At 39.5% G+C, this 26,638-nt stretch overlaps 2 protein-coding genes across 3 annotated transcripts; one reads left to right on the top strand and one right to left on the bottom strand.

Annotated features, from left to right (window-relative positions):
• Nucleotides 1-1,468: 1,468 nt before the first annotated feature.
• Nucleotides 1,469-4,696, top strand: LOC147864035 (uncharacterized). Of its 2 annotated transcripts, XM_087320572.1 has the most exons (3): nucleotides 1,469-1,788; nucleotides 1,837-3,471; nucleotides 3,743-4,696. In XM_087320572.1, exon 2 carries the CDS (start codon nucleotides 2,152-2,154, stop codon nucleotides 3,169-3,171), a length of 1,020 nt encoding a protein of 339 aa, XP_087176698.1. In that variant the 5' UTR covers nucleotides 1,469-1,788; nucleotides 1,837-2,151; the 3' UTR covers nucleotides 3,172-3,471; nucleotides 3,743-4,696. The 2 variants fall into 2 exon arrangements, with proteins under 2 accessions (XP_087176698.1, XP_087176697.1); XM_087320571.1 differs by having other exon boundaries at nucleotides 1,469-3,471.
• A 1,117-nt stretch (nucleotides 4,697-5,813) lies between these two features.
• LOC147864036 (indole-3-glycerol phosphate synthase, chloroplastic-like) lies at nucleotides 5,814-12,508 on the bottom strand. Its single transcript, XM_087319684.1, has 10 exons — nucleotides 12,299-12,508; nucleotides 11,390-11,650; nucleotides 10,716-10,892; nucleotides 10,542-10,616; nucleotides 10,420-10,464; nucleotides 10,154-10,318; nucleotides 7,391-7,469; nucleotides 6,641-6,723; nucleotides 6,481-6,549; nucleotides 5,814-6,242 (listed from the first exon to the last, which is right to left on the bottom strand). The coding sequence occupies exons 1-10, from the start codon at nucleotides 12,461-12,463 to the stop codon at nucleotides 6,129-6,131; spliced, it is 1,233 nt and encodes a 410-aa protein (XP_087175810.1). The 5' UTR covers nucleotides 12,464-12,508; the 3' UTR covers nucleotides 5,814-6,128.
• Between the last annotated feature and the right edge of the window lie 14,130 nt (nucleotides 12,509-26,638).

The following is a 26,638-nucleotide window of genomic DNA, read 5'->3' on the forward strand; positions in this document are numbered from 1 at the left end:
TGTATTTCTTGAACAAGCAAATAAGTTATACCACTTATATGGATTTGTTCTCGGAGGCTACATTTGCCACATTAAAGACATTAATATTGCAATTTTTCTTCTTCCTCTCGGGGGCATTGAGTTATTATCTCATTATACCAATGGTGGAAAAACGGTTTGGATATTTGTGTTTTTATTCTCCATCATGGATATTAATCTCTCTTTATTAAAAAACCATATGGAGATAGGGACATGGCCTTGGAGCAGTGCTATGCATGCATGTCTCATTGTTTATATAAATTGCCATTTCATTGTGATAAGTAATAAATAGATGTTAATGCCCATTCCATGTCAATCTTATCGAAAATGTAGCTTCTCAAGGTCTACAACATGCCCATAAAAAAAATAGAACGTAGGTTCCTCCTTATATTCAAGTTGTGAAGTAATGAATAAAGAATACACTTGGATGAGATGTTACTTTCTCAACCAAAGTGATTTGAGGTAGATGAGACATATTTATGGTATACTTCTAATGTATCTATGGTTATAAACCTTTTGAGTTAATATTGAAGAGTTTGATGCTCAATAAATTTCTTGGAGAAAGTATCTTCTTCTTTTTTCAATAACATATGAAAAATCATACAGTTCAAATGCATATTCCAGCAGTGGAGGGCCAGAGTGTGACATCATCAAGCAAGATACGAAAGATATGTCAAAATGTTTGCATGTTATGTTGTTTCTGAATTGTGCAAACAATTGCAATTCGGAAAAGACGAATATCATTTTTCGATGAGTTACAAGTTTTCAAGACTAAGATATGTGGTGATGAGATACTGACATGAGAAGTACGGACACATTTTCGTCAACAATATTCGCGGTGTCGGTAACATGAATCGAAGAAAAGGCAAAGGAAAAAAAAGGAAAAGGGCAAAGTGTGTTGAAAGTGGGTGTCCATCCATGATTCACGAATGAATTCGGAATGATCCTTGTATGTGTGTGTGTGTGTGTTTTGCATTTGGATCGTATGGCGACAACGCAACAGACAAATACCATAAAGTTGGGATTGATGGCAAGATATTGTGGAAAAATGGATCGGAGATCTTTCGTCGCCATGTTACATGACAAACTTGCGAGGATCCGAGTGGTGCTTTGATCTGGTGCCTCACCTTAGAAGCTCATTATGTGAACTAAATGACATGGTGATTAAGCTTATGGGATGTGGGGTCCTTGACAAAGCCTAAAAGGTACCTAGGTGAAAGATTCTTTACAAGAAGAACAAAAGCAACCTATGGGTTTTCCACTCTGCTTCTTCTTCCTTTCTTTGTGTGTGCCTTAAAAGGAAAGGTCTCTCTCTGTCTCTTTTGTAAGTTGTTACACTACTAGCACTAGGTGTTGGGTTCAAAACCCAATTCTCACATATCTATTACTTCAAAGATATCTCTTAATTCACTAGATGCCACCGGGGAATGTAGGATGGGTTGAATCTCTCTCTCTCTCTCTCTCTCTCTCTCTCTCTCTCTCTCAAGTTTTAGTTAAAAAGAGAGAGGTGCATTCACAACAAGTTCTAACACAAACAATATGCATACATGGGTTGTAGTAGGACAAGTAATTAATGAGTGCTTGAGTTGCTAATCATAATGGTGTTGATGTGAAGCAAGCAAGGCAATTCCTTAAGTAGTGCTTGAGCTGCTAATCATAGTAGTGTTGTGTGAAGCAAGGCAATTACTTTAAGTAGTGCTTGGGTTGCTAATCAAGGTGGTGTTGTGTGAAGCAAGGTAATTACTTAAGGAGTGAGTCAAGCAAAACCAGGTGATTAGTATGAAGCAAGGTAAATTAATTAGTGAGTCTAGCGAATAGGTGATTAGTAAGAAGCAAGGCAATTAGTGAATGAAGCAAAACCAGGTGATTAGTGAGAAGCAAGGCACTAAATCAATCAGTGAGTGAAGCAAAACCAGGTGATTAGTGAGAAGCAAGGTAGTAAATCAATCAGGGAGTGAAGCAAAACCAGGTGATTAGTGAGAAGCAAGGTACGAAATCAATCAGGGAGTGAAGCAAAACCAGGTGATTAGTGAGAAGCAAGGTACGAAATCAATCAGGGGGTGAAGCAAAACCAGGTGGGTGTGATTGATTAGGAAGGAGAAGAAGAAGAAGAAAGGCATAGGTCTGTGGGAGATGGTGAGAAGAGCCATGGAAGGTGTGTGGAGACATAGGAAGGCCATTCTGTATGCAGTGAGCATAGCTTCATTGGCAGGGAACATGGTGGCCCTGACAGGAGCACCTGGCAAGAAATCCTCCTCCTCCTCCCCTGTTGGAGCCTTGATTCTGCAGGGATGGGCTCTGTGGACATGGATGCACCCTAATTATCAGCGCTGCTACCTCCTCCTCCTCTCTTCTCTTCGCAGTAGCCTCCTCCAATCCATCCTCCTCAACTGCATACTCATCGTCATTCTGCTCAAATCAGGGCTTCTGGCCCGCGCCGCCGCCAGAGGAAGACGAAGAGTCGGCAGCGTTCAAGCATTCCTTAACTTCCTCGAATCTGAAGAAGCAGGAGCAGAAGCAGAAGCAGAAGCAGAAGCAGAAGAAGCGAGTGAAGATCCAAACCCTAGCCATTTCGCAGGAGCAGAAGCAGATGCAGAAGCCGAAAATCCAAACCCTAGCCAAGATGAGGCGCCTCAAGAAGCTGAGCCTGCAGGATCGGCACGCGACCTCCACCAACACCCCCTAGGGTTGCAGCAGAAGCCTGAGCCGCCTGCCGTAGAAGAGGGAGCGAGTGAAGAAGGCCGAGGCCCGACAGTGGTGAGGCGCGCCAGCCTCTTCACCATCGAGCTTGTCGACCTGAGATTCTCTGAGGATGACAAAGATGATGATGATGATGCAACTGGTGGAGATGAAGGTGAAGGCCGTGGTGATGGCAATGGCGATGGCGATGGTGATGGTGATGGTGATGGTAATGGCGGCATTCTACATGGCAATGCGGTGGTTAAGCTGGATTCCTCTGCTAATCCTGCTGCTAATCCTGCTGCTAATGCTGCTGCTAATGATGATTATGCGCTGGGTCGGCAGGAGTTCAAGGAGCGGATAGAGACATACATCACCAAGTTCAAGCACAACCTGACAATGCAGCGCCAGGCTTCTTTCACACGCCTCTTCAACCTCTTGCAGCCTAATAATGATAACACAGAAAGAATCTAAACTCAATGATTCAGATGAGAACCATTTCTGCAACTACTAATATATCTGTTAACCAAGCTATGTATCTATGTATCTATCAATCATTCAATCTATCTATCTATCAATCAATCTATACATGTATTAATGTATCAATGTGTCTATGTATCTATCAATCTATCTGTCTATCAATCAATCTATACATGTATTAATGTATCAATGTGTCTATGTATCTATCAATCTATCTATCTATCCAATCCATCTATCTATATGTATGTATGCATGTATGTATCTATCATCATCATCACTTTACCGATATAGTTGGTTAGTGCAGCTTCTCCATCTGACCTTCATCTTTTTCTCTCTCATTCTTGCTCTGCTTTTTTGGATCCCAATCAAAGATTAAAAACTTAAAACTTCCGTATTACACATCCAATAGCTGTAGTAGACCTACTACCTACAGCAATAATCTTTCGTAAACTACATATTGAAATATAGTTAAGTTGTTACAACCATTACAGTATTGTTTTTTGTTTCACATTGTTCAAGGTGTTTGAGCTCACTTAGGATAGTTTGTGTTGATTTTTTGTGTCAGTGTCTCGGGGTCAGATGCATGATAATGCAATCGATCTCTTCATCCGCAGCAAACATCTTTAGCCCAATTTTCACGGATCTTTCTGTGGCCTCTAGGATTGGGGGTTTAATAGCATTGAAGACATGACATTGAGAGATTAACCCCAAGTTGGATCACCCCACCCTTTTCGGCTCGCCCCCATCTCATAGTTCACAATGAGTCTCCCCGTCAATTCTATCAATTCTGCTATAATTCCAATCCACCAAATCGCTATCTCATACACATTAATTAATTCTCCCCAACCCAATCTAATGCTAAAAAACAATTACTCCCTAATTCCCCACCACATTCCAATTACTCACTTTTCCTCTCATTGTCTGAATTCTGTTCACAACTTTGGAAAAGACTTTCAGTCCCTAATCCTCACCCAAAGCACCCACATCACAAATTTACCAAAGTATGTGTATGCATATGCATCATGTAGGATTATGTTCAAGGTTCCTTTTTAACCTTTATCTAGAGGTAGCTTGAATCTTAGAGTGCCACACACTCTATCATGTCTTATTCTTCCACCTATATATGTTATAATTCTACACCACCCCTTTCTAGTTTTTGAGGTTGTCCATGCACGGCATCTAACTCATATCCATCCCTTTCACATGGGCCCATGCCGTAAGAAGATCATAAGAAACTAGGAAAATTTAATAGCTCAGAGTAAAAGGAGATTCTATCTGGAGAAAGGTTGTAGATTCATTGATCTCATGGGACATAAGTTTTGCACCTTTTCAGAAAAGGATAGTTAAAAACACAAAGTCATTTATCCAAGGGATCACTTTTGGAATGCCCCCTTGCATATGATTGTGAATGTAACTTTTGTTAAGATATATGTAAACCTTATATTAGTTCTTCAACTGGTGTTGCAGTGTATCTTCATCCCAATGGATGAATAATAAATACTAAAGTGTAATGTCTTCATTGGTAGAATAATCGCTTAATTTGAAGACTATCACAATTATGAAAGGATGCCAATATATTTCTCATGATGACACCCATATGTGCGTGAATTTAATCATTAGGGAAGACAGTTAAATGAAGAAAGCATAACTGATGATTAGTTGAATGCTACACAAATATGAAGAAAGTTGCACAAGACTTTACGTCCTTAATTTTAATTTTGAAACATACCAAGCATAACCAATGATTAATTGAATGCTACACAAATATGAAGAAAGTTGCACAAGATTTTACATCCTTAATTTTAAAATTTGAAACGTACCACATTATTTAAATTCACATAGCTACATGCAAGTTACCATGTGTGAAGCTCTTATATAATTGGGGTGCAATCATCATTACCAACAGTAGTGACATGCACATTAGATGCTCCCATGAAGATGAACTTGCAAATGGTGAACAATGTGGGGAGTGCTCCTTCATACCACAAATGCATGTGATGACTCAAATACAAAAATGAAGAATAATAGGAATACTGCATAGACTAAATGCTTGTCCATGTACAGTTAAGAGTTCTGTAAATTATCAGGCCCTTATGTCCAATTTCAAGATGAATCTATGCTACACAATTAACAAATCATGTTTTCATTGCTATTAGGGAATATGTTTTATAAACATCACTTTGAGGATGGAGCATTATGTAAGCCTGTTCCTTCTTGTGCAAGACGCTTGACAAATATTTACAACAGGCTTGATGTAGTATAATAAACAAGGGTTTTCATCGATTTCTCTTGTATGATATTATTGGTCACAAGACGTGGCAAAGTAGGTGTACTTTAGAGTGAAGCAAAGGACGCAAGACAAGTGCGATATTAGTAAGTCCACAAAGGTAAATGCAAAGAGATGATTATGACAGGAAAGAAGGAAACATGAACTCTGGCTCCATTAGATATAGAGGGTTTTCATAAAAACGATGAAAGAATGTAGAGATATGATTATGAGAGCAGTGAAGGAAACATAAAAGTCCAGTTCCATTCGATATTTAAGGTTCTGTGAGAAGAAAAAACAACTGCATTGTGACTTCTCAAGGCAATAGACCTTCACGTGGAGTTTTTTGATGGAAACGATTCTCCAAATCATGTACCAGAGTAAATCTCAAATTCTGATCCATACTGTTTATTTTCAACACAAATCTATCCACATATCTGAAGTCCTAACTGCAGTTAGGAATTTTTGTTTTAATGTACTATACACTGATCCAAAGGTTCATATATATAAACTCCAATCATCTGGCTTGCATGATTGGATGGTTACTTTGATAACAAAAAATAGAGGCAGCTTACTAGGAAATCCGTGAGCGTGCCTTAAAATCAAATTATTTCCATTTTTCTTTTGGTCTGTATGTAGAATATAACAATCTTTTACCTAAGTTACACATTGAAATTCATACAGTTCAAACAGCAACTTGTATTTCTGGTTGCTTCCTCGACGAAATATCCCTCCCAAACAGGCCTGAAATTCCAGCTTCTGGATCATCTTGTTTCACTAATGATTCCCCTACCAAGACCTACATCAAATATTTATTGCACATTATCGACATTGAACATGACATAGAACAACATGCAGAATCTTTTATTCCAAACGTTTCAAGCTATGTATCTTCAGAAGCCCAAGTTTTTCACTTCACAAACACGATAACTAATAAACAAAACTCTCTTGATAGAGGACATTTATCCAAAAGGAGGAAAGTGAACAGTTATACAAAAGCGATTCAACATTTACTAGCAGCGGTAGTGAATGCTTACTGCTTGAACTCCTGCATTTTGAACAATGGCTATGTCATCTGGGGTAAAAAGGCCGGATTCTCCAACCACCTACATGGCACCAGTAACAATCTCTCATTAAGTTTCATGTTGTAAAATAATCTAACATGAGCATATAAAATTGCCATAAAGGTGGATATACCAATATGTTCCTTTCACGAATTTTCTTGCCCCTCTCTCCTTTCAGAAGTTCCACAGTGTTGTTTATATCAACTTTAAAAGTTTCTGAACAACAATTTATGAATAATCAGATTACAATTTAGAATTGACAATCTGAATTGCAGTATTTGCCAACAAATCATTAGACCAGGGTTTAACAATTCAACAATGTTTATGAAGAATGTGTACCAAAACTTTTGCCAAAAGCTAAAGATTACACAACTATTTTAATGCAAACATGGAACCATTTTCAGATTGCTCATTGGTTTAAAACATCTAGAAACAAGGTCCATCTTAATCGTGGTATAACTACAGAGTTATCTGTACGAATATTTAGTTTCAAGATCACATGCACATTCATCAACAGATTGCATTATTCCATATGTATTCAAGGAGGTATTCAGGATGATAATAATAGCCTACAAAGCCAACGGAGCACACGAGATTCTACACTAGTGCGACCCTGCATTCAAGCTGCAAGCTCAGTTGTTTCATATCTATCACAACCACCAAAAAACAATGCACATGCATATTCATCAACAAATTGCATTCTTACATATGCTCATTCACGATAATGATAGCATCCAAACCTAGATATTTACAACCGATGTGAATCCTTTCTTTGACAGCGACTTACTTTGCTACAACAAATGCAAATGCCTCTTGCAATCAAAATATTTTATAAGAAAGAACTCACAAGTCAAATAATGTAAGTCTATATAAATAACCATACCAAGGTCTCGATTGTTTATCCCAATCAATCCAATCTCCTCAATGCCCAGCACACGGTCAAGTTCATGTGCAGTATGAACCTGAACCAAAAAGAAAACAAAAGAAAAAAAGGTTGAGCAAAATTTGGCATTTTATATGTGAAGTAAACTAATGTGGTTTACGACAGCACATAAAGATTACATCCTGCAAGTTGTCCAAGTTTAACCATAGAAAGTTTTGATCGGGCCAAAAGAACATGCAAAATGCATCACAAGCCGTGGTCTGTGCACGAATTTGCAAAATATCACTATCAATCAAAAAATACAAAATCCACTAAAGAACTAAACAAAAACATGATATCCAAGACATCATACCGTTTGATTAGTGAAACTAGAAAAGAGAACAAAAGACTAAGGCAAAAGAGTATTAGACAAACATTCCTTTCCCCAACTAAATCAACATGAGGATAGCTATGTAACAGGGAAAGCATGTGTCCATGTAGCCACATGCACTTGGAAGTACAGGACAGAAAAGACAGTGAAACCTTTTCCACGATATGTAAGTCTTAAAACATCACGACATACCCAAAACCTCACATTATGCCAATCTAATCTGGCACCAAATGTCCTGATTACCTACGTGATTATAACCAATGGCTACATGTGGACAATTGTATCTTGTAATGACTAGCGAAACTGATGAAGAGATTAAATCTACCCTTACTGGTTTAGTATCTACAATTACCAATTTAGCAAATGAGATTGGTGAGGATGAGATAACACATGATCTTATGAGTTTCCGGAAAGATATAACCTACAACAGATTATCTGATGAATTGCTTGCCTGCTGTGTGGCACTTCACCAAATCTGATCTCCAATTCAGATAAAGCTGCTCCAAAGATGTGACAGAGACAGAATTATTACCATTTTAGTGTATTCATCAGAACTCACAAATACACACCAATTTCCAGCAAATGAGGTTGCCCTACATAATTAGCAAAGCTACCGGTTTTTCTACTAGTTTTCAGTAGATGTTTTTAGAACATATAAAATTCAAAAGCCTTGTTTTGAAGCAACTAGTACAAGTTCGGTATTCTAAGAAATCGAAGTGGGAGTTCTTAAAAAAATCTATTCTATACTGACCCATGGATATATTATCACACAGAACAGGATCACAAGCTAGAGAGAAAAAGTCTGCCCAATACTGGAGACATGAATCACACCAAAGGCGGGAAATGGGATCAATTTTTTAATTCACCATAGTTCTTCAGAACGTTCATTAAGAGCTGTCAATATTGCACTTTCATAAACAAAAAAAGAGCAAAAAGCAAGCCCATCTATTGTTTGGAATAACAATCTTGACTAGAGTTTTAAAACAGTTAAATGTGTCCTATCAATGTACCCATGTAATTAATTATTGAGCCCAGTCAACAGACAAACAGTAAAGGGCAAATCAGACAGCTTGTCATCAGCCAAAGGACAAGAACATGCCTAGAGCAAGGATAAGGAAACCAGCATAAGCATAGCCCACTACTTCTTTTACCATATGAAAAATTCATTATGAATTATCATATTATTGACATAATTATCCAACATATGTAGTAAAACGAAAAATTCCAAGCTACTTTGAAATTTTTACATAGCCTCCAGAGAATCGATATTTTTTTTTATAAATCAGGAACTGATTCAACCTTAGGTTTAACCCAAGGTTAACCATATTCCAATTGGAAACGATTTGAGGTTTTAGGAGACCACCATGTACATTCCTATTGAAACCAAAGTGATTGTCAAACAATTATCCCTCATGAAGTCACAATGTAAGAAATGTCATGGCAAAATAGCAAGCAGCTTAACACTCGCTCGAAGCAAGGCAAATTATCTGAAGTAAACTTCAGAATCAATTTTCCCAGTATCATTATTGAGAAAATCAATCTTTTATAAGGGAGAACGTGCTACAACTGCAGAGCTAACCTAAAGTTAAAAGTTGCAGATTTAACTTAACCAAGAATTAAGAGAATCTAACTGGTCTGAAGTATAGCCACAGCTAACTTTAGTTCAGTTAACCTAAACAAAGGAATTTAATTGGTTACACAAATTGCAGCTAATATAATCAGCTCATTTTGCTCATTACAAAAAACTTGTCACTCATGTGCAAGGCCAATAGAGCATTGATTCTGTACATGGTTGATAGTATTCTATGCCAAGGATCATATTTAGGAAAGTGTGTTGCAGCTGTAGATTAGTCCCATCGTTCACAGCACTTCCCTACCATTGGCCCTGATTAGAGGAACTATATATATTTGTAACATCATCTTTGATTGCCATCAGCTATTCTGTGTATCAAGGTTATTTTAACATTAGGTAATCAATGGCTATTGTTTCAAGAGAAAACAATTGCATACCAAGTGATTTTCCTCATTTTTTAATGAAATGCATATAGTCTCAAGTGTGCTTGGTTGGAGGCCTTATGAAATGATAATATAGGAAATTCACAGATACAAACTAGAATCTTCCCCCTCCCCCACAGTGAGAAGGCTTCGTCATTTGTGAAAAATCTTAATCCTTAGTTTCTAAAAGATTGTTCCAATGTAGATTTCCTAACAGGTATGGACTGTAGACAAGATAAGGTTCTTGGTCCATACCCAATTGTCCATTATAATTTTTAGAAGGTTCCAAGCAAGTATGAAATCCCAGCCATTTAGCAAACGGAATGCAGAGCGTCAACTTGTAAAAAATACAAAGTTCTATTCTTCAGCTAAAATGTAACAAAAAGATACAACCAGACCTCTACAAGTGTAACCATTCCCAGCTTTTTGCAAATCTTTGTCAAATACCGAAGATCTTGATCAGGCAAAACAGCTGCTATTAAAAGAACTGCATCTGCTCCATGCAATCTTGCAAAGTAAAGCTGCCAAGCATCAATAATAAACTCCTTGCATAGGAGAGGACACTGTACAGTTCAGAAAACAAGAGTTACCCAGTTAGTTCAGCCTGATGCAACAACTATGTCAGCTTAAACTAATTTTTCCAGATATAATGGAAGACCAGCACCTGAACTCCTGATAGCCGAACTGCTTTCAGGTACTCAAAATCTCCCTGTCAGCCAAAGCATCAAACTTATGTTTGAAGAGCAACTTGAAACTTCATCAACTTAATATATTAAGAGAATATACCTGAAAGTACTTGGAGTCAGTCAATATGCTTAGACAAGCAGCGCCGCCTTTCTCATAGGCTTTAGCAATGCGTACCTATAATGAAAACCATCGAGAAAGTTAAAAATACATTGCCACCACTGATAAAATATGGCAGCCTTCTAGATAAGAAAATAGATGTGTCCATATACTAACTGGGTCAAAATTGGGTTGGATAACTCCTTTACTAGGTGAAGCCTTCTTTACTTCAGCAATGAGAGCTGGAAGATTCGTTTCTGCACCCCGGATCTTTAAAGCTTCAACAAAATCTCTAGGTTGTGGTGCAGTTGAAAATTGTCTCATAATTGATGATAAGGGCATTCTCTCTTTCATCTAAGTTAAGTTCAAACAATTCAAGATATTCAGATCAACTAGAGAAATTTCCCACATTTTAACCAGTGTCATATATGTATTATGCATACTATCAAGTGCAAGTATGCATGGTTTGAACTTTTCATATTGATGAAATGGACATGGATATAGCTAACCTTATGTGTGCACGACATATGTATACCTAGCCAGCATTACATATGTATATGGTAACCCAATGTTCATATAATGTTTCTTTACAAATTCATGAATTTCCTTTTCATGTATGAAATAATACAAAGATATGAGAAAAAAATTTAATTTATCAGAACTTATAAGAATATAGATAGATAGAGAATGAGGACTCCTTTTCCAGAACATTGAACCGGTAGCATAGCCTTTACTTGACACAGGTAGCTAGCATTTTATACGTATATATATCATATAGCATATAGCTGTACACAGTTAGAAACATGCAAGTCCTATGTATAATTCCTGACACAATTTCTAGAATGCAGTACCTGAGCCACTTCTAAATCTTTGTTCCAGATTATCTCTTCTAATATGTTCCTTGGAGTATTCCCTTCATTCTGCAATCTGAACTCAAAAGGACCAACATAATGCTGTGGCGGACCAGTGAAAGGTCTTCGGCGAACCTTTATACCTTGAGCAGCAAAAATTTCCTCTTCTATTTGTTTTTCTTGCCATCCTTTCCACTCGGGAGGTGGCGTGAACAGAGCCTGATGTGCATCTTTGGCTGCATCCGGAACGTGATCTGCCTTCTGAAACCATATGCCATGAAAAGCTTGTAAAGCTCAAAAATAAATCAAACAAATATTACTTGAACCTTTTAAGGTTATACAAGCATACAAGAAGTGTAACATCCAGATAGTAAGGACATTTAGTTTGAACTCCTAAAGATTCTAAAAGCATAAAAGGAATGTAAAACCAACAAACAAGAAGATCCATGTGAAACCTAAAAGTAAACTCTCATTTTGAGCTACTCAAGAATCTGCAAACAGAAAAAGCATGTGATACCAGAAAAACAAATTATGCATTTTGAACCTCTTCTGATAATGCCAGCATAGAATGCATTTAAAACCTCAATAAAATTCCCTACTTCGAACTTTTGAAGAATCTACCAGTAGAAATGACATATAAAACGAGGAAACAACCGATGTAATTGAACCTTTCAAGACCATGCAAGCATTAAATGAATGTAAAACCAGACACGGACTATCTATTTTTGAGCCCTTGAAGAAGGTTGACGCAGAAAAGGCATGTAAAACCACAAAAGCAAAAAAAATCCAAGCATGGGATGCAGGTGCAACAAAGAGAGAAAAAGGAGAGAAATCCAATTTTCGACTCTCTGGAAAGAAAGAAAAAAAAAAGGAAGTATGTAAAAGGAAGGGAAAGGCAAGGCACAGAACCTCCATAGAGGAGCAGAGGATGGAAGATCCAGAGTGGCATCGACGGGTTTTCGATGGGAGAGGGGCGTGATGAGTCATGGAATGAAGAGACTGTTCCTTGATCGTCGACTGGAAGAATGAAGAAGAAGAAGGAGAAGCAATCGATTTCGTCGCGGCAAGCGCCATAGCCTACCTGCCCTGCTCTTCTTCTATCCACAAGAGAGAAGAAGAAGATGAAGAAGGATTGATTGTCTGTCCCTCGTTAAGTGTTTAAACTGAAAGCAAAAAAAACATTCAGAAAAAACAAAACAATAGAAATATCTCTCTACTTTTTCATAATTGTAACTATGACCCCCCCCACATAAAATACCTACACAAAAACATCAATACCTACTTTATCATAATTGTAAAAATATGCCCCCCACATAATATCTCTACTTTGTCATGATTGTAAATATCCCACATGCAATATGTACATATATGTATACGTACACATATCTCTACTTTATCATAATTGTGGTCTGTAAATATGCCCCACATTTATTTATTTATAATTTATATCACAACTCCAAATTTATATTTCTCTATTTTACCACAACTCCAAATATGCATCTCCAATTTTGTTTATAAGTCGGCCTTGCTGATTGATCCCTAATGTTTAAATCCTTTGTAACTTTGATCAGATTAGCACTAATTATTAGCAAGCAACGAGTTTGAACCCTAATTTATTGTTATTCACCTAACCTTAGGGGCCAATTCTAGAGGCCAATTTCAATGGGTTAAGAGTAGGATCAATAAGAAACCAATAAACCTAGACATGAGACAAACCCATAAGAACCTATGACATGTGGGTGCTAGAGGATCCTACCATCAGATTATGGTTGGAAAGTGTCCATGTCTGACGCAACGAATAAGATCCTACCATTCTTCTCATATTCGGTGGCATTGGGTAGAAACTTTATGTTGAATCAGACCGAGTCTGTCCCAGTGGGAAAAAAGTATTGGGAGGAAGGTAATGTCTCCTACTCTCATATGAGGATGTTTTGGAAAAGGTTTTGGGTAACTAAATCTATGAATAAGATATTGCATTTCCGTTGGTTGATGATTCACTATGCATTGCCAGTAGGTGAACTATTGAGGAGTCTTGTGAGTGATCGGTCATGTGTTATGTGTGGGTTTGCATCTGAGTCCCTACATCATGTATTTTGGGAGTGTGTGTTCGCTAAAAGGTTTTGGTTTTGAATTCTTAGACTTTTAGGTCGTAAGTATACCTCGGCTATCTTCACATGGGGTGCAGTCTTTTGGGGAATGTTGGACGAACAAACGGCCTTTTATCATTATCAACATTCTTCTTTGCTTGTACATGTGAGAAGTTTTCAAGTATTCCAAGTATATGCTACCTCAAGTTCCTTGTAGGGAATCAAGTTCTTTTCGCGGAGTTATGTGTGGCAAATTGTTTCCTCTTTGGGTTTATGGGTTCTTTGGAAAGCTAGGTGTTCCAAGCTATACAAGGATGAAAATACTCATGTTGTAGAACAAGTTAAGTCTTTTTGGGACTTATTGGTTCATACGGTTAAAGGTGATTATGACGGTTGTAAGGGATCAGGAAACACAACTAGTCAAAAAAGAAGGAGAATTAGAAGAGTTTGGTCATCTATTCCTATCATGTTGGATGCAGAGACTAATGTTAAATGGAATTACATACCGCCTCGTTGGTTGTTCCCGCCACCAACACCGTCCTTAGAGCATACAACATGACTCAACATGGAAGAGGTGATTGGGGTGCATAGTAAGAGTTTTTTCATAAAAGAATTTTTTCGCAGTGATCTTCGATATGTTTGGTGCGGATAGTGAAGCAGATGCTTTACCTTACATAGGGATGATGATCTTCATCCCTTAGATAGGATGAATGATAAGGTTGTTTCATAAGGACAACAATGTATGCATTCATTTTTGTTTATGTAGGTTTAAGCTATTGGGGATACTCGATAACAGTGAGCTGATTGATGGGGAACTTCGTGGACATTGGCAAGATACTAATACGCGAGACGGCTGATGTGGATTGAATGAAGAAATTTTGTTTATGATAAGGATGAGTGAAGATGATGGGGGTGTTGTAGCCGACTATCATGAATGGGTGAGGTTTTTTCATGGACATTGGCATGAGGCTAATCAACCAGACGGTTGATGTGGACTGAACAAAGAAAATTTTTCTGTGATAAGGATGAGTGAAGATGGTGGGGAGGTTGAAGCCGACTAGCACGAGTGGGTGAGGAAACGTTTAGACTAATTTTTTGTTGATTAATACAGGATATGCGTGGACACTAGCACCATGTTAATCGGTGAGATGGCTGATGTCGACTGAACAAAGAAATTTTTCTGGGTTAAGGATGAGTGAAGATGGTGGGGAGAGTCGAAGCCAATTATCAGGAGTGGGTGAGGAAACGTTTAGACTAATTTTTGTTGATTAATACAGGATATGCGTGGACATTGGAACCATGTTAATCGGTGAGATGGCTAATGTCGACTAAATGAAGAAATATTTGTTGTGTTAAGGATGAGTGAAGATGGTGGGGAGGGTTGAAGCCAATTATCAGGAGTGGGTGAGGAAACTTTTGGACTGATTTTGTTCTTAACACAGGATTACCAACAAGATATAATCCCAATTCAAAACTAGGTTCAATCTTGCATTGGAAAAAGGCAGAGAAAGGTATATAAAGACTGAGAAGATGGGCAGGCTAAAGAGAAACCAAGTTTTTTGGCAATGCTTAAGCCGATGTTTACAAGTCCAAGAGTTTGGATAGGTTATGAATCTTGCATTGGAAAAAGGCAAAGAAAGATATATAAATACTGAGAAGATCGGCAGGCTGAAGAGAAACCAGGTTTTTTGGCAATGTTTAAGCCGATGTTTACAGAGCTAGAAGAAGACTACGACCAAGAAGCAGCTGATTACCTTAGCAGCTTGATTGGAGAGAGGGGATTTTTACTGCCAAACTGGTAGAAAAGGACACATCACAAGGGAAAGTTAAAGGCCAAGGAACGGACACAAAACTAAGTGTTATTCTGTATGACATTGAGCCATTTTAATCTGTCTTATTTTGTTTGAGATTGAGCCAGTTTCTGTAGGAGATTGAAGAAAAGCAAGAGAAACTAGTTGAGTCTGTGATGAATACCCAATTGCTTTTAAGGGAAAGAAGGAGGTGGTGGTATTATGGGCTTTCATTATGGGTTTTGCTGTGTTCTATGGCTGCCTCATCGAGATGTCTCCAAAACATCGTACATTTTCAGCATATGATCCCATGGAATATAAATCAATGGTAGTGGCAAAGAAGTTAAATGGCAGAGAATGGTTCTGGTTGGACAATGTCCCACATGTTCAAGTAAAGGTGAATGGAAAAGAGGTGATAAAGAGGCTTATTCGTGCTAAAGTGGAGGCCTTCTCAAGGTTTATATGTGGTCTTATAGCTCGACGTAGCAATGGAATTTTCTCAAGGTTTATATGTGCTCTTCTAGCAAAGGTGTTATTGGCAACAATGTAGTTTTTTTGATAATATGTATTTGTGCAGAGGAAACAGTATTATGTACTATTTGTATATTGCCTTTGGCTTTTTATTAATACTAATGGAGCATATTTTTATGGAAAAAAAAAGGAGTTGGGCTTTGTAAACGAGACTAGCTACCCTCTACATTATGACATCGTGAAATGCTTAGGACACTCTATTGGTGAGGCAAAGGTTGCTCGTTTCGGATTTGTTCATCTCGACTTCCAAGGTATAACATAAGGAATTATTTGGTGGTATGAGACACCAATGCCATTTTACCTTGGTCTCTTGTCCTTTGCTTAGGGGTGGTCTATGTGGTTTAAACACCCTCAAACCATTCTTTCCTTAATCTTAATTTTCATTCTTTATCAATAGTATTTCAATTTGTGATATTTGCTATTAGATCTTGGTAGCAATTATCATCTTTCCTCTTTTGTTGTTTATTCTTATACCAATCAATGAGAAAATCAAAGGAGCAAGAAATCAATATTATTTCTCTATTGCCATCAATATTTTGAAACTTGGCTAATATCATGTGAACCTTTGAAATGATAATATATTTACAATTTAATTTTTTGTTGGTATTTATTTGATCATCTATTGATATTTGATTGATCATTTATCGATATTTAATCAATTGTTTGTTGATATTCAATTTGATATTTGATCAATCATTTATTGACATTTGATTCCGTGGATTCAATGTTTAATTGATCTTTCATGGATATTTGATTCAATATTTAATCAATGTCTTATTGATATTTTATTTTATTTTCCAAAAGAAGAATATACTCCATTAGTTAAAATGACATACAATACACAACTTTAGACATTACCTACTTCCATATGGACTACATCACTTATTTATCTTACACTAAATAGCCCACATGTTTGTTCTCCATGTTTGTCGTGTCATTCACGCCCCTCTATCATCTAATGGGAGGGGGGAACAACCATCTCAGTACTACGTACTGCCATCGTATCTCCACTCCAATTTCTGTAGCCATCGGTGTAGTACACCATCGTTTTCTGAATTTCAGCCTCATTAAATCTGAAGCATCATCTATTCCATCAATCTGCTCATATTGGGCCCTCAATGTAGTTATTAGCATGTGCCATATTAGCTTAATAGATTCTGCTGGAGGCCGTTTGTTTGCTGAAAATACCCTGGTACATCTTGCGATCCAAATGTTCCATATGATAATGGGTGCTAGCAACATCCATAGATCTACAATTTTCTGCTTATGGGCATTACTTCTAGGTGCACTGTTACCAACGATCACTCGAATAGTTCCATTCTCCCCTCTGTACATAGTTGTACATGTGTTATCAAAATTCTCTACGTCATCATCAAGACAATTCCAACAAGCATGTCCCCAATTGAGGGTAAATGAGCTAGAGGCATGGCAAAGCAATCGTAATGCCCTTCTCCATACTACTGTAGCCTCATGACATTCCCAAAGACAATGGGAAATGCTTTCTAGTTGTCCACATGCACTACATCTTGGGTCTACATTGGGGCCTTTAGCCCATGCCCCTACTGGCAAGGCTCTATGCACAATAAGCCATAAGCACATCATTATCTTGCGGTCACCGCTGTCATGCCATATCATTTTCCAGAATTTAGCTAATCTCCTTTCACTAATGCCCTCTTGTATCCAAAATTTACGAGCTGCAATATCTTGGTGTTGTTTTAGGATAATTTGCCTCCCGATTTTTGTGTTGTACCTGAAAAATTGCACCAACTTGGCACCATCACTTGGACCTTGAGTTTTCCGGAAATACATCGCGGGGTCCCATGATAGCTGATTTGTATGCCCTTCTATCGGCCAACACACTGTCGTTGGTTTGAGCTCACTCGGTTCGGGGTCAACTATCATAGCCTTTCCATTTTTTGCAAGCAACCTAATCGGCCTTTCAGTTTGATAGGCTGGTTGCTCACATATTACCCTTCTATGCTCTATTTTGTAGTAGCATGCCTCATTAGAGTCGACTTTCATTCCCTTAATTCCGACTATATAATTTTCAGCATCGATGAGTCCTATCCATTCCATTTTAGAGGGGCTTATGGCTGCTTCTTCCAAGATTTGCCCGCTACGTGCAAAGGCATCTGTAATCCTCATTAGCATGCATTTACCCCTATTTATCCTCCATATTCTAGCCTTTTGAGTGTCCACATCATTACGTAGAAATCTCTTTCAATTTGCCAATGTATTCCCTTGGGCATTGATTAAATTGGCCCATTTGAAACCTGTTTTTTGTCCTATCATCAGCCCATCCACATCTCTAATTAATGGGTTCCAAACAATAGGCATGTACATTCAAGCATACGCATCATTTCTCCACCTACAAACGATTCCTTTTCTTATTCCATTCCATGCCTTCATAATTCCAACAACACATATACTCTGTGTACATCCCCGGTATTTGGGTCGCATTTCAGGCACAAACCCCCCAAAAGGGCTACCTGGCCAACTCCCGCCATGTCTTGGCAACCACATCTTCCATCTTCACGTTTATATTTTATGAGTGTAGTTCATGCAACCTTTGCACAAGCATGTTTTCCCTCAGTGCCCCCCTATAAGAAATTTCTGATCAACCTTTTTATCAATTTCATCGACTTGGGTGCGATTATCCAACATGCCGCAGTATGCCATATTGTGGCCATTAGCTCCTGATTTGCAATCACAATCTTGGCTGCAAAGGATAATTTTCTTGCATTCCACCATATTAACTTCGCTTTTATTTTGTCCACAAGTAGAGTGTAGTGTTCTGAGCGATCAATGTCCATCCCGATTTTGAAACCCAAGTATCTAGTAGCTTCTCCTCTCCTCAACCATCTGAAATTAGGGTTTGGAGCCCAATTTACCACAGGCTTATTGCTAATCCAAATGCCCACTGATTTATTCCAGTTTATATTCGCACCCGACCCCCTACAAAACTCATTTATTGCACTTTGTAGTCTGTCCAAGTTGTTTGCATCCCCCTTAACATAAATTGTTGTATCATCAGCATATTCTGTATCAAGCATCATTCCTGCATCCTCGAGTAGGGGAAGGCCTTGTATTTGCCAATATCTATCACTAATATGATAATGCAACGCTTCCGCTGCAATAATGAATAGGTACGGGGCCAATGGGCATCCTTGGCGTACTGATTGTGTCATCCTAAAGCTCTTCCCCAAGCTTCCAGCCATTAAAACCTGGCTGGAAGCATCCCTATAAAAGGCAGCCAATCCAAGGATCCATTGTTGCTCGAAGCCTAGGGTAGCCATCACTGCTTCTAGGAATTCCCATGAGATCCTGTCATATGCTTTTTCAAAATCGAGTAACATTACTACTAGGTCCACTTCTTGCTCCTCTGCCCATGCTGAATACTCCCAAAAAGTTATCACATTGTCAACAATGCTCTGGTTTTCGAGGAAGCCAGTTTGCGTTGTATGTATTATGTCCCCTAGGACCGTTTTCAATCGACTATTGACAACTTTAGCCATGATCTTATAGCCATTAGTGAGAATCGTCAAAGGTCGCCAATTATCAAGCATAGTTAGATCTTTCCCATCCTTGGGAATTAAATAAATCATTCCTTGACATAGTGTCGGAGGCATTAAACCTTCAGCCATAATGTATTGCATCCCTTCCAACATGTCATCCTTAATTAAATCCCAATATTTGATGTAAAAATATATAGGGAGTCCATCTATGCCTGCACAACTTTGTTTGTTCATATCTGAAATTGCATCCCTCAATTCTTGTATACAAATAGGGGTATTTAGACGGTCCATCATCTGAGCCGAAACTCTCTTCGGTATCCTGTTTATTATATTTCTAAAGGCATCCTGCTCAATATGTTCCTCGTTGCATACATTCAGTAGTTGCATATAATAGCTCGTGGCCATCCCAAGCATTTCCTTCGCGCACGTGGTCATTGTGCCATCTGTCTTTTTCAAACATGAAGGTTGGGTCCCAGAGCCTTTGCATTTTACAGCTTCAAAAAACCTTTCGTAACACGGTCTCCTACCCTCATCCAATTTACTGCTTTACTACGATAGGCATTAGTAGTCCTTAGTTTCTGATACATATCCAGTTTGCATTTTGCCTCCTCTAGTTGGGCCTCAATCCATACATTATTTGGGTATTGTTCTCTTAGTCGCTGCATAGAAGCGAGTGTCCATTGCATTCTTTGTAGTTTCTCCTTCATCTCCTTTCTAATTTCAGTTGCTTTCTTCCGAAAGAAACATGCACATTCCTCAATTTTCCCAGCCAGCCTATGAGCGGGATCATGATACATCCATTTGACATTAGACCATAGTCTTCTTATATCATTAGTCCATTTATTGTCCATGACCAACTCCTTGCTCACCTTCACATTATGTGGATTGCATCGACTGTTTTCTTTTATATGTAACAAGACAAGTGCATGGTCTGAGAACATCGTTCCAGGACAAATTATGCATTTGCCTTTCATATCTATGAGCCGAGGGTTCAAGTACCATATGTCCAACCTGGACATTGTCCTTCCATGAACGCTTCCTCCTACTCTAGAGTATAGAAGAGATTTTTCTTTTTGCATCTGAAAGTTAGATGCATTCCAACAATCTATCACATTATATGCTAAACAAAACTTATCCCATGCATCTTTTTCCGCCCCTTGCACCGTGCCATTTGCATTTCCGCTTCTATCTTCTTGTTGCTCCACCATTTTAAAATATCCTCCAATGATCCAAAGATCTGCATCTAGTTTCTTGTCCACTAGTTGCAACCAGAATTCCTTTCTTTCAGTAGCAGAATTTGGGGCATATATGTTCAGTATGCCCAAGTGCCCATATCTATGTTTTATCCTTATATAGACAGCCCGACCCTCTACTAAGCATCCTCTGGCTGTGAATGCTGCATTAGACTTAACTTTCATTGCTATGAGTACTCCCCCATCAATCTGCCTGTTCCCCGTAGCTGCCGACCATGTATTGGTCCAACTCCCAAGGCAGATGTTTCCAATTTTGTCAATCTTATCCCCGTCTAGGTGATGCTCTTGCACCATGATAACATCAGGCACTATTGCCTCCGTGCATCGATGAATTTCAGCAGCTAATACATTCTTCTTCATGTGGAATTGGCTACCACCAATTCCTTGTATATTCCATGTTAGCAAGCTAAGATTCATTTTAGCATAAACCGTGCCTCTTTAGTGGCCCAACCAATGCATTTTCAGCTTCCACTAGGTTTGCAAAGATCATATCTTGGAGATTATCCTCTTCTAGTGTCACCATTTCAAGGTGGTATACCATGAATTCCGTGATCATTCGAGGCAGCTTCCTAAATTTCACATTTATATAGCATATGCCTTGCTCATTCGCCTTGCCCGAGCTCCATAGCATGGCATCTTTCCATTGTCTTTTCATTTTCACACTTATTGCAGTACCATATGTTGAATCTACATGAGCACCCATTTGTTGTTCCAACCATCCGAGTGCTTCTTCTCTGTTGTGGGGCTCCTTATTTCCCACGACCAGCATATAGGACAGTCCAACGATTTGATCTTCGTCCTCACAATGACTTAGATAGATATTGATTCTACACATGCTGTCCTTCTTCATCTCAACCCCACACATTTCCTTGAACCACTTTTTGCCTGTCAGTTTCACTTTGATTTGTTGCCCAGTAGTCGATAGGGGGGTCACTTTGTATTGAGGATTCCATTTCACTCTTGACCATTTACGCATACCTTTATGTTTCTCCATCCCATTCTCTTCCTCTTTTCTAGCAGGCATGTGCCTTTTCATTTTTGCTATCCCCTTAATATGTTGGGTTGTCACTAGCAACTTATCTTGCTCTTTCAAGGGGCTTACATCCTTTTGATTTCTTATTTCTCCTTCCTCATCCATACATTCTTGATGCATCTGATTAGTTTCAACCACTAACACATTGTCTTCCTGCTGCAATGTCTGCATATCATTAATAACATTCACAAAGTTGCTCTCCGAATGTGCCTTTGATCTTGCTTCCTTGTCATTAGCTATGTTTTCATTGTCCTCTACGGTTAAGAGTTCATATTTGTTGCTAAGTTGAGGCCATTCTTGTCCGAGCATAATTTTTTGTTTTCCTTTATTATTCATATACTTCCATCCATCTTCATTCATCCGCATTGCATGGTTTGTTCTCATATTTTTCTGTTGTGTCAAACTTGTTGGGCTTTTCCATCCATGCTTCCCATTTCTACGATGCATGATCTCCTTACCTCTAGGGCATTCTCGGGCCATATGCCCCATTTGTCTACATACAAAACATTGCCCTGGAAGTCCGACATATTCCACTGGTTGTACATGGTCAGGCATGAGTTTGCTGCTTAGCACCATTGTTTGTGGTAAGGTCTTTACATCAGAGACAATTAATTTCATCCTCGGCGTTTCACTTACTCTCTCTGCAAATGTTTTTTCCAAACATTGCCCTCCCATACTCTTCCCAATGACTGGGAGAAAAGACTCCCATTGCTTAGGTAAACCAGGGAAAAAGGCCGTTATTACTGCTGGATTTCCTATACAAGCATTTGCTTTACACATGTCAAAATCCACATCCCATTTGAATACATACGCTCTTGCATTGTGCCATGTCAACGGACTGTTCTCGATAATTTTGCATATATTCGTATTAGGCATCACAGTAACATGGTAGAACCCCTTTCCCATAAATGTGATGTCCTTCACTCTTCCAAGGTTTTCTTGCAGGCAACTTTGCAACCAATCACGCAACAACGGGCAATTTGGTCGACTACCCACCACTTTCACCACAAATGATTCTTGTCTAAGTCTTGCGATTTCACTCTCCATGATGCATTCTTCTTCTGGGGAGAGAACGAAGGCTCCCATAGCTTGCATTGAGTTATCACCTAACCTATTCATCCCCTATGTCCCCTGTTCTAGATGATCATCATAATCATTAGAGGTTCGATCCTCACATACCTGCGTCCCCTTGGTGGCAAGAGGATTTCGAGTTGCAGTTCATGCAGCCTCAACAGGTTCTGAGACGCTGGTTGATACCCCCTCTGCTGTCATCACTGTTGTCATCACCGCCATCACTGCGAGCTGCTGTTCGTGCAGCCTCCCGACGAGCTCCTCCTGTTGTTCGTATCCTGCCAACCCACTTCTTTGTGAAGACCAAGGTAGTCCTAACATGCCTTTATTGATATTTTATTTGATATTCATTGATAATTGATTGACAATAGCACCCAATGGATAGTTGTGTGAATGCACATGTGTTCACACATATTCACCACTTTATGATGGAAGGTTGCCATGCATTAAAGTGTGTTTTGCATGCAGAAACATAAGTGGCATGGATGGTCAAAATCACATGTGTATCGCTAAATTCATCATAAATTGGCATCTTAAATTAAGGTACTGATATAGTTGTCACCTCTACCGCCTAAAGTACTTGTTATCAAGGGCATAGTTAAACATGGCAATACTTGATATTGTGGGCTGACAAGCATTGCATACTGAACCCACTTATCAACACTAGACTTAGTCGTTACCACTAGGTTGTGAACAATTTTAGTACCCTTATGTACATATTTAGACTATTTATATTTTAAGTATTTATAACATATATGATAACCATTTTTTCTTCACTCAAAGAAACTTGTTTGTAAATGAATATGTTGATAAGTATTGGGAGATTATCCATAGTATACCTGAAGAGACATTGTTATTTGTAAGTAAATAAATTTGCATTAAGACCTAAGGTTTCTCTTTGATCCATAGTTCACCAAGAGAATTATATATCACACTTAGCCAAACTATTGAGATGGCTTTGGTATATGAGGATCACTAGAAACCTATTAACCATATTGTTGAGCGACCAAGCTCAACCAGATCCAGATCGGCTGAATAAGCCAGAGCCGGATCGGTGTCCAGATGATATCTGGAACCAGGAGCCGAATCAGAGACCTGGATCGGATTGAAACCAATAGGCCATTAGAGGCCTATGGATCCAACCTAGTACGTAGGCATATTTTTGGGAGTCAGTGATAGTCGCTCATGTGAGCATTGAAGTGTCTGTCAGTACTTCTATTAGTCCTTTATGGACTTGTATAAAAGTGCTCTCTGAGCACATTCTATGTATAGAATATTGAGAGTATTAATTTGAATAGAGTTTTATGTTCTGCTCTCTCTCTCTCTCTCTCTCTCTCTCTCTCTCTCTCTCTCTCTTGTGTATGCTTATTCTATCTGTGTTAAGCTTCCATTAAACCTTCTTCTCTGTACTGTTACTATCCGACAAAGCCGGTTTGGTATAAGCTTCAGCATGCTAAATTTGACATGGTATTAGAGCGCGAGGGTTGAGAACCTCTGTAGTCAACGAGCGACTAGTGAAGACAAAACCTAACACTCGGTGAAGAATAGAAGAGAACCTAAGATGGACAGAGGAATGGCAAGTTCACTTCCGACGGAAAAGCTCGATCAGAGCAACTATACATCCCGATCATATAAAATGCACCAGTACCTGTTGGGGCATGGATATTAGAGCCATGTGGAAGGAACCAACGAAGTAGCACCGGAGCCGGCATACAAAGACTTCCCGGCATGGGAGCAGGGAGCGAGCCGAGTATTGTACTGCCTCGCGTCCGGTGTGCACGATCAGATGCTCGACTACATCAAGGATGCAAAAACGCCAAAGGAGGCCTGGGAAAATCTTCAGAAGATTTTCGCTGCGAGTACCACAACCCGTAAGTTGTAGCTCCGACAGGAGCTGAACAACATCCGGCAAAGAGATATGTCGGTTACGGACTACACCACTAAGATAAAGGAGAATTGTGACACGCTCGGGTCCATCAATGTGATAGTGGACGAAGACGAGATGGTCCAAATCTATCTCGGTGGTCTAGCACAACGGTACGGGCCAATCCAGACGGCAATTTGCACCTGGGAGAAACCATCGTCCTTTGACTTACAATCAATGTTGATGGTCGAAGAAAACCATGCGAGTGGGTCGAGGACCACTTAATCGGACATCCGGATGCTGTACACGGAGGCGGATTGACCCCGTGGGCGTGGAGGACAAGGTGGGTCGGTACGCAATGGTGGCGGTCGGCAAGAGCAAAACCGAAGGCACAGAGACAGTGCCGACAACAATTCCGGACCCTCCACAAGCAGGGGGAGTCATGCTAGTGCCGGAAACCGGCAAGGAAAGGCTGGCACGAAATGCTGGTACTGTGGCAAGAAAGGCCATAGGGAAAGCGAGTGCTGGAAGAAGCGCGCCGATTCGGAAAAATCCGGATCTAGCAAAGCCGGTCTGGAAAACCGGCAAAGCTTGCACTACGTAGAAGGATCAGAAGGATCTGGAACCGGGAAGACCTGTAAAGGGCCATCCTTCGTGATGAAGCACAAGTTTAACTCGATGAAGAAGACTACTTCCAAATCAGAGGAAGTATGGTACGTTGATTCCGGAGCGTCCAACCACATGACGAGCCATGAAGAGTGGTTCTCTTTTTTGGGGAAACCGGAACAACCGGGGATTGTCGAAACCGGAGACGACATCCCTCATCCGATTGTGCATGTCGGAGAAGTCCCGTTAAGCCATGTCAGATAAAAGGGGAAGTTGATGAACGTATTACATGTTCCGACTATCACAAAGAACCTGGCATCGGTCGGACAAATGGTCGACCAGGGAATGCCCGATGATTGCGCAAGGGTGAAGAGAAGGGAGGATGTTCATCCTCAACACAAATGACATCGGCACCGCCATGTTTGCCAAAGGACAAAAGATTGAATCAAACATTGATCTCTGGCACAAGCGGATCGGCCATGTCAATTACCGGAGGCTTTAGGACTTGCAATCGAAACATGTTGTGTTCGGTTTGCCAGAAGGCCCAAGTTTGTGAAGCCTACCAACTCGGGAAGGAAGTTTACTTTTTCCATCATGTCTCTTGGCCCGAATTTCAAAACTTAGATTTTATTATGTCATATCATAGCCTACTTCGTTGGCTTTGATTCAACTATTTGAACTCTAAAATCCGATATCATATGAAGACGCTATGAGCTTTTTGGTTCACATGGGCGCTCTTGTTTGCCCCTACATGACTTCTCCCACAACTTTGCTTTTTGATTCATTTCTCTTGTCCTGAATTTCAAAACTTAGGTTTTATTAGGTCATATCATAGCCTACTTCGTTGGCTTTGATTCAACTTAACTCTAAAATCCGATATCATATGAGGACGCTATGAGCTTTTTGGTTCACGTGGGCGCTCTTGTTTGCCCCTACATGACTTTTGCAACCGACTTCCATTCCCCACCGAACGAAACCGGAGCCGTAACAAGCTCGACTTAATCCATTCGGATGTATGGGGACCAACACAAAACGTTAGTCTTTGCGGGAGTCGGTATTTCATCTCATTCATCGACGAATACAGTTGGCACACGTGGATCTACCTCATCGAGAAGAAAAGCGAAGTCTTCGACTGTTTCCGGAACCTTCAAAGCTTAGTCAAAAGGGAAACGGAGAGGACGATAAAGTGCCTGCGGTCGGATGGCAGAAAAGAATACTTTTCCGGCCAATTCAATAGTTATCTGCAGTAGAAGGGATTTTGGAGAGAATTCAATTGCAGGTACACACCGGAACAAAACAGTCTGGCCGAAAGAAAGAACTGATCGATTGTCGATGCAACAAGGGCAATGCAGGAGGAGAAGAGCATGCCCAAGTTTTACTGGGCTGAGGTGGTCCGGACGGCCGTGTACATCCAAAACCGGATCAGAGACAAGGTGTCAGCAGAGGAGCTGTATTTCGGGCAGAAGCCGAAATTGAGACACCTTTGGATATTCAGTAGC

Source organism: Azolla caroliniana, unplaced genomic scaffold (genome assembly GCF_043228905.1).
Source record: "Azolla caroliniana isolate FFs.n. ecotype wild unplaced genomic scaffold, voAzoCaro1.0.p SCAF_5, whole genome shotgun sequence".
Classification (NCBI taxonomy): domain Eukaryota; kingdom Viridiplantae; phylum Streptophyta; class Polypodiopsida; order Salviniales; family Salviniaceae; genus Azolla; species Azolla caroliniana.